Source organism: Geotrypetes seraphini, chromosome 8 (assembly GCF_902459505.1).
Source record: "Geotrypetes seraphini chromosome 8, aGeoSer1.1, whole genome shotgun sequence".
Classification (NCBI taxonomy): Eukaryota; Metazoa; Chordata; class Amphibia; order Gymnophiona; family Dermophiidae; genus Geotrypetes; species Geotrypetes seraphini.
Window position 1 is genome coordinate 50,682,152 of NC_047091.1, and position 13,027 is coordinate 50,695,178.

The 13,027-nt window shown below is 41.8% G+C and overlaps 1 protein-coding gene across 3 annotated transcripts in view; it reads right to left on the reverse strand.

Annotated features, from left to right (window-relative positions):
- The window catches only part of LTBP4 (latent transforming growth factor beta binding protein 4), a 506,304-nt gene that overhangs the window by 273,580 nt on the left and 219,697 nt on the right, over window positions 1–13,027 (reverse strand). For all 3 annotated transcript variants that reach the window (XR_004540381.1, XM_033955323.1, XM_033955322.1), the window contains exon 5: window positions 8,087–8,257. Coding sequence is in view for 2 of the 3 variants with exons in the window: in XM_033955323.1 (XP_033811214.1) it covers window positions 8,087–8,257 (171 nt within the window). In the remaining variant the exon portion in view is untranslated. The remainder of the gene's footprint in view (window positions 1–8,086; window positions 8,258–13,027) is intronic.

Genomic DNA, 13,027 nt, shown 5'->3' on the forward strand with positions numbered 1-13,027 from the left:
AAGGAAGTCCATTTTCTGCAAAACAGCAAATAAATGTGTCCAATACATTCTATTGTATGCTTTTTCAGCATCCACCAACAAGGTCAAGGGTGGCTCCAAATGCTGTTTAGTGTCATCTATATAATAAAACCGTAGGCGGCGCATGCGCACTCTAATCCGCGTGCTTCCGTGATCCGTATGTCCGTGGCCGGCAAGAGTGCACATGCAAACTTACAACAGCTCGCACTCACGGTCTGGCTGGCTCTTTAAAGTTTTTTTCGGTGCCGGCTCACCTGCTCCGCCTTCCTCTTCCTGCCAGTCTCAGCCGGACTCACTCCTCCCCCCCTGGCAGCCCTGAACCTGTTCCTCCGTTCCCTGCCCGACGGGCCGGTGAGTGCTGCGCCAGGGGCAATGCAGGTGGAGACTATCGGCGGCGGAGCCGGAGGGAAGGGGGGATGGGAGGCACGCGAAGCTGCAAGTCGCCGACTCCACCCCCCCCCTCTCGAACCGCACAAGGACTGCCGTTGACGAAATTTGCCCCACCGTTCCTTCCCTTCCTCCATCAGGTACAGTTCAGCTACGCCTATGTTAAAAGCAGCTGCTTTGAAATTGGAGTCCTGCCGCCACCGTAACACGTTCCCTCTGCCGCGGTCCCATATGTCAGAGAAGGGGCGGGACCAAGGCAGAGGGGAACGTGCTACGGCAGTGGCAGGCCTCTGATTTCGATGCGGCTGCTTTTAACATTGGTGGAGCTGCACTGCACCTGATGGAGGGAGGGAAGGAAAGGTGGTTGTGCGCTGTTGAGCCCCTCTGCACGCGCCCAAACCAAAAAAGGAGCCAGGACTCTTCCCCACCCGGCGCCGGCAGACCCGAAAAAACGGCCCTACCGAACAGACCCGCAAGCAGGGTTGCCATGGAAACCTAACCGGAATTACATGCAGTCGGCAAGGGTCAGTGAGAGGGGATCAGGAGCTAAAGAGAGATTGAAAAAAACAAACAAACAGTGCACAAGTAGAGAGAGACACACAGACAGTCACAGAAGGACAGGGGGCTAGACCAGAGATGCTTGCAGGGATAAAAAGCTAAGCAGTAATGTTACAGCTTGAGAGTGCAGACTGAGGAAGAAAGCAGAGACAGCGCTACACAGGGAAATGGAGGGAGGAAAGAGACAGAAAGAAAAATACAGACAGACATAAATTCTAGCACCCGTTAATGTAACGGGCTTAACGACTAGTAAATAATATATAATGCTCACTAGACATTATGAAAAGGTTTGACAAGTCACAAATCCCAAATGATCCTCGTGAACAAGTCTGGGCATTAAATTCTGAAGCCGGGTGGCCAAATTATTTGCTAAAATTTTAAAAGTCCATATCTATAGGATGCAGAATCACAGAGGTCCTTCCCTGTTTTAGGGATAAGAGTGACCACAGTCAATCTCCAGGAATGTGGAAGTACCGTAGTATCACAGATATCATTAAACACTCTAGTTAATAAGGGAGCCAAGAGATTTCCAAACGTTTTATAAAACTTGTTAGAAAACCCATCTAGACCAGGTATTTTCCCTAAAGGAAGGTCAGAAATAGCTTGTACTGTTTCCTCTACAGGAATAGGACTCTCCAGCATTTCTTCCTTTTAACAGTAATATGAGGTAGGGCGATCTAGCCCAGGGGTAGATAATTCCGGTCCTCAAGAGCCACAGGTAGGTCAAGTTGCATGAGATAGATTTGCATCTCAAGGAGGCAGTGCATGCAAATCCATCTCATATATATTCATTGCGGATATCCTGAAAAACCAGACCTGCCTGTGGCTCTTGAGGACCAGAATTGCTCACCCCTGATCTAGCCCAACCAAGTTGGCATTTCTGCCTCTCAAGGTTCAGGCTCAGGTGTATATAATAGCTTAGAAAAATTTAGAAAAGTTTGTTGGATGTCCCCCCTCTGCAAATAGAACAGTCCCAGCTAGTCTATGTATTTTCCTAATCAAATTTCTCATTTGTTGTTTCTTTAATTGATGGGCCAGCAGACGAGTAGCTCTATTACTGAGTTAAAAATGTTTCTTAGTTACTCTTAAATTTTCCTGCATATCTGCTAGTTCTAGATTATATAATTGCAATTTATGTAAATGCTGTTTTATCTGGGATGATCTCTACCCAATTTTCCCTACAACTGCTTCAAGGTCAGATCATCCCATAGTACTAGTTCTTGCTTCAATCTCTCCTTTCTGAAATGGGCTTGCAGCAAAATGACCTGACCCAACAAAATAGATTTCAATCCCTCCCTCTGGGTGATCCTTGAATTCCAAGTACTCTCTTACATGGACGTCTAGAGCTGAAACATAAGCAAGCTCCTGAAACACATCCTGAAATTTCCAACTTTTACATATATCTCACTGTCATATTAATAGGTTGTAATATCAATACCATAGGGGCATGGTCAGGCCATGTAAATGAAAGCATTGTGATAGGCTTTAATGGTTGTAACATTATTACCTCTCCCAACCACATATCCAACCATGAATAAGTATGATAAAATATAATCTCTACTTACAGGATGCATTTCCCTCCAAATATCAATTAGACCCTATTGAGCAAGAAAACCACTGAATCGAAGCCTATCTGCCATAGCATATGACGCATGGGATGCTAAATTATCCAGAGCAGGGTCTACGGTTAAATTTAAATCTCCTCCAACCAAAAAGGCAACCCTTCTCTATGCTTAAGGAGTACCTCAGTAAGTAGATAAAAAAAGCAACTCGATTAGTATTTGGAGTATATATATTTTAAAGCATATAGGTGATATTTTGCTGTGTTACCACCTATAATAAATAGTACCCTTCTTTATCCGTAATCACTTTTAACACCTCCCATTGAGAGGTGGTTGCGAATAAGATGCCCACCTCGTTAATCTTTCTAGCTAAATATATATTAAAGGTATCTCTTATGATATAGTAAGCGCTCATCACAAGATAACAATTTATTATTTTTTTTTTGTATAAAGCAAATACCAGCCTGAAATAATAAGCATCTCTTAGTTGGGGAATTCAAGCCTTTCACATTTAGCAAGACTAATACAAGTTCCATAACTCACAGAAAGTAATCACCAAGTTTGATAACTCAACTCATACTCAAACATATAAAAATAACATTAGTAGAAAGAGACCATTCACACTACATTTGGAACTGAACCCTACCAAGACCTTCATCCCATTTTTACCACTATTATACCCACCACCCTCCCTCTAATTGGAGTCAAAGTCAACATCAAAGTAAACAAACAGTGAAGAGGAAGTCTAGAGCCAATCTTCCCACCCCTAAACATAGTTACCTTTTAAACAAACTAGGTAGCCTGGGACTGACAACAATCATTGAACCATATGAAAAAAGAAATATTAGTTGGAGACCAACTGTTGACAAGGACCAAACAGTAGCTATGCAATAAGCATTAAATCAAGTCCTTGTAACACTCAAGGTGGTCCTTTAGAAGGCAATAGGGAGTCTGATAGTTAATGCATTAATACTTTCTTCCCCTTTGCCACTTGTTGTCATTTCAGTTTGGATTTCAAATGCAAACACACTGAACCCGAGGGTGGAGGGGATGATGATACTTCCCGTTCTTCCAAGATCAGCTTGATTTCATCCAGCATCTTTACCTGATGTAGCTTTCCTTTATAGTAGAAGTGTAGGGCAAATAGATGTAATTTATTTATTTTTTTATCCAAGATATTTTATTAGAGAATATAATTAGAAAAACAGTAGATGCTCAACAATCTTAACAAAATAGTTTAAGTATATAAAGAGCAAAAGCATTTATTTATGTTAGATGTATTCTTTTCTCAAAGTCGCAGTGTAATCAGTTTCAAACTGCTGCGGCGTTTCAGTATCGCCATGGCCAAGTCTTGATAAAGTTCATTGGGATATGAGTCCACATCAATGGAACAGCAGCACACCCTTTAGATAATATCTTTTTTTTAATTGCAAAGCTAGAAAAACATGCTATAATGTCCTGGAATGCATTATTTCTGGGTTCCCACATAGCACATGTGCACATTGAAGGTGAATCTCTTCAGGAGAAGTTGGAGATCCTCCTTCCAACATAATCCACACTGCCATACAGTCAATATATTCGGTGTTTCCGGAATACCTTTCAGACACAAGTTGTTCCTCCAACTTCTATTTTCCAAATCCTCTAACTTCTCAGTTAGGGCAGCTTGAAAGGTTACTACTTGTTGTATATTTTCATCCAGATTAATCAAAACTGTATTCTGTTCCTCTAGGCCAGACTCTACATCCTCCACCTAGCTTTCCAACTCTCTAAACTTGCCCCCCAACTCTTCTAAACATGCCCTGCAGATTTGTGGTAAAGATTAACAATTCAGTCTATAGTGCATCCAAGTCAGACTTAATCTCTCTCATCCAATCCCAAATATCAGTCATAGGGTCAACATTCTCAATACCTTGATGCCATTCAAGTGAATTCATGGCCTCCTTATCAAATGCACTCTCCTGCGTGTTCTTTGCCGGCACTGGATACTCATACCAGCAGTATCTGTTCTGCTGTCCTCTCCACTAAATCTCTCCCTCATTCAAGTTCCCACGCCTAAACTGCAAGCCAAAGAACTCAGGGTTCACATGAATCTCAGCTTCTAGGTTGCCATTGGATTAGCTGATGTCACTTCCTCCGCCACATCCACAATAATTTTTATAATTTGGTTCCTATAGTTCAGAGAGGTTTCCCTACTCGTAGCATATGTTAATGATTGCAAAGTATCGCTGTCCCTTTCTAGCTGGATGATCTTGTTCCACAAATGCAGATCTTTATCTGCCATCGTGTTTCTATTTTCATTTGATATTATGCCCCCATCACTCTACAGGCCATGATGGAAAGTAGTTTATTAGTTCTCTTCAATAATGGTTCAGCTCCTGTGGACCAGAAGGAAGGACATCCTGCCATATACCTCACAAAAGGAGACTACAAATGTCACAGTAGGATTGATTTACTCAGCTGGAAAGAGTAAATTATCATTCAGAAGCAAATTCAATCCACAGGCAACCCCTGAACAAGCCACTTTAATGTCATTTTAATCCTCAGCTCTGTTATGGATTGTGTAACCTTGAGGCAAGACCTCTTATCCCAACTCCTCCAAAGCCCCAGTCTACCCAGTTACAGTTTGATAATGATAACAAACAGTTCCCGCATCTTTTCACCATTTCAAAAAGTTATGGAGTCTAGGCCACAAAAAGATAGGGCCTTAGTAAGGGGGAGCAGAGTGCCCTGAGCACTCGCATCTTTTCTCCTCCCATCTCAGCATAGGGGTTTCTCTTAAAAATGCATTCTCCGCCCCTGCCCCCCAATATCTCTTGTAGCTGTCACCATCAGCAAGCAGGGTCTCTTCCCACTACTCGCACCATCCTCAGTTCTCCCTCTGATGTCACTTCCTGTTCACAGAACCAGGAAGTGACATCAGAGAACAGGCTCAACCGGCATGAGCAATGGGTAGGATACTCCAGTCACTGCCAGTAACCACAAGAGGTATGGGGGGGAGGGGAGAATGCATTTAAGAGACAACCCCTCCCCCCACACACACACTGGGAGGGGGGGGGGAATGCTGGGCACCTTCATCCTGGGCACTACACTATTGTATGTCCTTCAAATTAATTTTGGATTTTTCTAACACCTATTCAGTAGTAGCTCAAGGAAAGTTACATTCAGATACACAAGTTATTTCCCTGTCCCTGAAGGGCTCACAATCTAAGTTTGAACCTGAGGCAGTGGAGGTGATCACAAGGAGCAGCTCTGAGATTTTAAGCCAGCTTCCCCTGGATGCCAAGCCTGATGCTCTCACCACTAGGCTACGCCTTCACTCCAGTTGAATGTGGAACATTCTGATCTTTATTACCTAGAATGTGTTCTTCATATGCAATATAAAAAAAAAAAAAATCAAAACCAAGGTGAAATCTTGACATTTGTGATGGCCTGGAGCCATCAAGGATGGTCCTTTAATCATGCCTGTTCTCTTCCAGCGTAGAATTCCTTCTGACAACCAGCCTGGCTCAACTCATCAAATGCAGCAGTGGAGTCTGGTAATAGTTGAAGCAGCTTCAAGCTCCTGAACCTCAACTTTTTCTCCACAGATGTTATTTCAGTTTTTCCATCCGGAGATTACAATCCCAGGTTGTCCTTTGGAAAAGCCTTCGGAAGCTTTCTATAACGTAAATGGCAGATCCCCTTGTGCCAGTTGCCCTTCTAGCCTGTCTGGTAGCAGCAGTCTTAGAAATGCAATTAAATGTTGAAAATTTTTTTTTAAAAAAAGGACGGTCAGAATGGGGTTGGAGAGTTACAGGTGTTCTGGGTGCCGTGCTACCATGCCTTATATAAAGTTGAATATTTTCTCCAAAACAAGGTAGAGCATGGAAGACATAACATAACATTGTGCTTATTGACCACATAACCAGAAGTTCAACGCAGTTTACAAAAAGTTATAAAAGTAAACATGTTACATGAAATGAGATGATTCATTAAACAGTCAAATATTTAGAAAAAAGATAGACCGCCAAAAGTATTTAGAAATTAAAGCTTCCAACCTTTTAAGAGGCGTTCCTTGGGTCCAAGCCCAGAACTGAGGATACAGCAGCTCTGATCATGCTAGGATTTATGATTCTATTGAAAGCATTACACATGAGCACACATCCTACTCCAGCCATCCACATAATACAGCTGCAATCTCCATATCAAGAGAATACACACAATGTCCTCTAAACCCAGTTAGCTTTACGGCAAAATGCTCTGTCCCATGTTCCCTGTGTCTCACGTCATGAACGATAATCAACAAAATTAAACGGTAGAACTATCCTGGTCTCAAATAGTTATCTGTTACATGAAGGATGCCGCAATTTTAACAGTTTGCAGTTTCTCAGAATTGCCATGGATGCAAATGTCCCGAGAACCATCCCACCAAAGCGGTCCTAGCAGTGAGGGACTATGTTTGCCACGCTCGTTGATATCAAGCAGGGCTCGCCTTCAACGACGAAGTCACAAGCCAGGAGAGAGGGGCAAAAACAGCCTGAGCATCTTTAAACCTTTAACAAGGTGCAACAATCGAGTAGCCGTGAGAGAGGACCACACAGGTACCAAGCCTAGCTCTCTTCTGTGATTCTGCAGGAATAGCGAGTCGGCGTCAATGTGTTCGTGCCTTGTATGTATCATGAGAGAATTTAGCACCCATACAGCATTCTTGGCAAGGCTGGAAATAATTATTTGCTACTAAGTTAAACTGAAAAAAATGTTGTCAAGAAACTAGCTAGTCACAGACACAAGAACTAACGGCAGCTGTGCAGAACTTGCTACTAAAACTGAAATTATTTTCCTGCACTTTTGAATTCATGTCCCTTAAGTTAGTCACCCTTATCTTCTGTGTAACTCCTGTTGCTCTTGGTTATATGTTCGATCTTCGCTTACACCCTACGATGCCTATTAAAATGTTTTATTGCATATTGTGTTGACATTGTAATGTAGCATACTTGCCGTACCTTCTATTATTTAAATGTTTACTGCTGTCTGTTGCCTATGTTTGACTCATTCTTGATGCGCACCACCTTGAGTGAATTTCTTAAATAATAAAAAAAAAAAAGAGGTGGGAAATAAATCCTTATAAGTAAATTAATAAATGATCTAGAATGGGATCTAGTAACCGTACCCCACAGGCACTGAAAAGTGGCTGGCAACATTCAAATGTGAGCCAGTCCAAGCAGGAAAAGGGCTGCAAAGGCAGACACCTGAAAAGTGAGAGATACGACACAGCCACTCACATTTCAGCTGTCGGAATCCCAGTGCTAGGTGAGCAGACTGCTGGGCATGAAGGACCACTGGTCTGACCCAGCAGCGGCACTTCTTATGTTATTATGTAAACAAACAGAACTTTTCCCCTCATATCCAACAGTGATCACACCTGTGGTCTGCAACATTTTTCTTTCTAATCCTGCTGCAGAACTTTGACTCTCCAATCCCACTTACTCCCCCAGTAACATCTGGCCAAAATCAAAGGGTCACCACTCTTCAAGGGCTCCCCTGGGTCCCTGCTTAGAAGAAGGGAAGGGAGACATACTTACAGACACGGAAGCCTGTTGTACTGCCTGGCTGGGGGCTTTCTCCACTGTACAGGGTGGTCCTGTTGCCTCTCTCGCAGTGATTCACACAGCGGTCCCCGATGCAGTGCACCTTGCACACCATCGGTGTAAACAGCACCTTCACCATGTCCGTGCCGATACTCTGGTTGGCAGCTGGGGGGAGAGCGGAGGAGAGGGTGAGGAACAGAAGAGTCAGTTTTACATCCATGGCGGCTCCCTGCCTGCTTTCCCTGCACACACACACCCCCTTTTCCTCTAGTGCTCTGAAGGCTGGGAAGCGAAAGCGAGACCCCCTCTGGGAGTGAAAAACCCTATACTCCCTCCCCAAACCACGTCCAGAGCTAAACTCTGGAAAAAAAAAAAAAAAAAGCAGCTGGCTGGGGAGAAAGCATGCCCACACGGCTAATTGAAAGCAGTACACAGGACATACACTGGGCACAACTCCAACAACAATGTTTAAAAGGGATCAAATCCATTAGTAAGGCATATTCAAAACATTGCTTTTGGTTTAGGAGGGAGAGCAGCGGAGTTGGAGGGGATAGATCCATACCAGGACCTATAGAGTTTCCAAATTTATTCTATATTTGACATACCAACCATCAGCGAGTACTTGGTCGGTTTACAATACCAAAATTAAGGTGCAATTTTAAAAGGGGAACATTTCATAAATATAACATAAGTGGCTAACGAGACACAGGCAATTTTGGTACAAGAGGTTCTGGGGTTGGGGGCAGTATGAAATACATTGAGATAAAAATAAATTTTAAAAAGGAAGGTAAGAAGGGGAGGGGAAAAATCGAAGGAGGGGGTGTCGCTTCTTAAAAGCAGTTCTCATTAGCACCCTAAACAAGAGGCGCTGGCCAAAATATGCATAGAACTGATAAAGCTTTTACTTCCCAGAAACAGGGAGACCTCCTTTTAATATATTTTGTGGGTTTTCCACAAGTTGAGGGGAACACCATTTGATCTCCTGTGAACAAGCTGTACCTCACAAGAAGATATAGAAATAAATATTTCTCACCCATTTAGAATTTAAAGTGTTGTAACTTCCAGCTTAGACCAACAACAAAAAAATTCCAAGGACAACGGAGCAATAACTAGATTATTAGATATATAGAGTCCTGTACGGTTACAGAACAGTGGTTATTATTAACAAAAGTGTCATCCGTATACTGTACAGACATAAAACCATGACTTTTTATAAAGTGCAAGAGCACACGGCATTGTACCCTTCACTCTGGATACAGTGCTGTGCAGTCACAAAGTGGTAAATCACTTATAACACACCGTCAGCCCAGGTGTCAGACTATCTGGATAAGTAAAATTCAAAAGCGAGTACCTGCCACCAAGAAAAAGGAACCAGCGCTGGGGACAGCTATAACCGCCCAGATCAGAAAGAGCAATAGCAGCCTGGGTCAGGTCAAGGGCCTCTGAAGCTGGGGTGGTCCATTATCTCGGCAGACTGAGAACTAGGCTAGGGGTGCCAGGGTTTAAATCTCGGTGCAGTTCCTTGCAGTCTTAGCCAAGACACAACTCTCCACTGTCTCAGGTACAAACTCAAACCCTCTGGAATGGAAATCCCTAGCGTGCTTAAATTTAACTCGCCTTGAGCTACCACTGAAAAGGCTGACTACCAAGCGATTCAAAGGCCTGGGACCAGAAATGGCTGCTCTAGGAAGGAAGAAGAGCTGCTGGAGGGGGAAGGAGCCCCTGATAGCCCCTGGCCAGAGGAATACATTGTACAGAAAACAACAATTAATTCTTCCCCACCGTAAAGAATTTTGGTTGGTACTCTACATTTAAAAAGCATTAACATTTTTCACACTGCCAGACGAAGGCCCTGTGTGTTTATATTTATTCAAATTTGATATTTTGCTTAGCTTATGCAGGTCACAGCAGTGTACAAAGTTTAAAAATTTAAATTTAAAAAAAAAAAAGTTCGGTAGCTATTTATAAAGCAACATTCACAGTGCTACACAAGTCCAGAACCGTTTATGAAGGCCCAATATAGTCACACAACAATTATTTACGAGTTCATGCCAGTGTACATAGCCCTGTACAATCAAAAGTAGTAAATATTTATATAAAGTCAGCAGACACAGTACTGAACAGTCATAGAGTGGTGAATCCATTTCTACTTGTGCTGTTTCCAAACTCTAAAGCTTTCCAGATTCCTTACGAAGCCTTTCTGTATTATAACAGCTGTTTCAGCACTTATAAAAATATGTTTCCCCCCAAAGAGGGAAAGGATACATCCTGGCAGGGCTCAAACTTCAGCCGGCTATGCCAGCCTCTGATGAGGGAGACAGAATGAATGGGCCTAGCAATTTATGTATAACCAACTTATGAAGAGTTTCACCCAACACAGTATACAACTTAAGAGGAATTTAAGGCCTTCCGTCTAGTTTTTAAAATCAGGAATGGTTTGTGTCCTGAATATCTTTTTTTCTTTCATTGCTTTTTTCACTTAATAATCCTACAACCAGGTATAGTCATGTTAAATTGCAGTATCCCCTTTTCTCAAAACCGAGATTAGTCTCATCTACTAAGAAGCTTTTCACCTTTGCACTTGTCTCTGTGCCATTCTCTGCCTTCAGAAATTTTGGTCCAAAACTAATTAAATTATTTAAGAATTTATAAAATACTCAAATCATGGCTATTTTCACAATATTTTCTTTAAATTTTTTTTTTTTGTTACTTTGTACTTTTATTGATAATTCCCCCGCCACCCACCTTTTATCAAACTGCATGCCAAGTCACCCACAGGATTAGAATGAGCAGTTCAGCATTTAATTTCTGCTGCTCTGTAGCATGGCTTGAGGGTTATCTTTTTCTGTACGTTGGCGTTACCTTGAGTTTCAGATACTACTGTATTTTGTTGCTTAATGATTTATGTATGTTTTGGGGTTTTTTGTTTGTTTTTTTTAAATCATTATGTTAACTGTTCTGAAAACCAAAACAAAACTGCAGGAAAAGGTACAGGGTACAGGAATTAATTATAATTGCAACAATCTTAAAAACATATATAACATATATAAAACAAATACATAAACTACAATAAATATATCCAAAGAACGGGTCTTTAATATTCATATGGACCGGACCCAACACGGTCCGTGTTTTGAAGAAACACTCCTTCCTCAGGGGTCCCAAATGGTGGCACGTGATATATCAGAAAACCAGATTGGATAAAATAAACACAAAAAAGAACAGACTGAATCGTTGCACTAAGAACCACAAAGTGCGGAGTTTAAAGTGCAGTGATTCAGACATGAGATTTCCAAGCCTGTTCTTTTTTTGTGTTTATTTTATCCAATCTGGCTTTCTGATATATCACGTGCCACCATTTAGGATTCCTGAGAGAGGAGTGTTTCTTTGAAAAAGGGATCATGTCGGGTCCGGTCCACATGAATATTAGGACCAGTTCTTTGGATATATTTATTTATACTGTATGTTATATATGTTTTTAAGATTTTTGCAATTTTAATAAATTCCTGTACCTTGTACATTTTCCTGCAGTTTTGTTTTGGTTTTCGTTTTGCATTTTTCACTGCAGGCTTTGCTGGGTTTTCTTGTTTTACTTTTGTTAACTGTTCTGAGTCTTTAGGCTTGACACAGTAATGAGAATTGATATGTTATGATGTTATGCTATGCTATTATTAATGCTGTTAACACAATTTTAACATGAATAAATGTAAGAATAAATCATCAATAAAGTTCACTTGGGGCCAATAGTCAGCTGGCGGGAGGCAGCCCACATGAGTGCTGCAGTTAAGCACCTCAGATCTTCAATGATGTGCTGTTTCTGTTAACAAGGAATATCCGGGAGGGGGGGGGGCGGTTGGCTGGTGCTAACTTAGGCCCTCTTTTACTAAGCTGTGGTAGAGGTTTCTACTGCGGCCGAGCGCTAAATGCTGGGAAATTTTATGAGTGTTGCATTTAGCGCTCTGCACTGCGGTCCAAACCTCTACTTTAGCTTAGTAAAAAAAAAAAAAAAGGGGGGAGGTTAATCAGCTAAGTGAATATTCAGCATTGGCTAGTTTAAATTAATAGCGGGTAAGGACAGACCTGCTATTATGCTGATTTGCCCACTAAACTTAGTTAGTCAATACAGAATATTGCTGCTTACCACACGATACAGCCAGTTAAATTTTCAGCACCGACGGCGAATAGTCAACAGAGACAACCAGTTATCTTGGGATGAATATTCTCCGTTAGGTGCCAAAACACTATTTAACCGTCAGCCATTTTTGGCCAGTTAAATAGCTTTGAAAATAAGGTGGAATGTCTACTACTAGGATTTCGTTTGCTTATCAGAAATCTACATATTAAAAGAGCACACTAGAGCACTCGTAGCAGAAACATAAGTGTCAGCAGAATGCAAATACATCATAATAAGCAGCATGCAAGAACGTTCATATAACTCAGTGGTCTCAAACCCACGGCCCGCTAGGTACTATTTTCAGGCCCTCGGTATGTTTTCACAAAAGTAAATCACAAAAGTAATCACAAAAGTAAAGTAAAATAGTTTCTCGATATTATGTCTCTTTAGCTATAAATGACAATATTATTATTAAGACTTTGCCAAAAGGAAAGATTTAGAAACCATAAAGAGTTCTACCTCTTGCAAAATTGCCATTTCTGTAATAAGACATGAACTATTTTTTTTCTGAGGCCCTCCAAGTACCTACAAATCCAAAATGTGCTCCCCTCAAAGGGTTTGAGACCGCTGATCTAACTGATGTGGTACTCATGTTAGTACAATGCAATGAAACATCTTAATGGGCAGCATAGCAGAACATTCATATAACAAGATACAATCAATCAGTCAGTGGAGTAGCCAGGGTGAGATATGCCCGGGGCGGTGGTGACCCTACCCCGCCCTCTTCTCTGCCCCCCGCTCCTTCCCTGCACCCCTCTTTT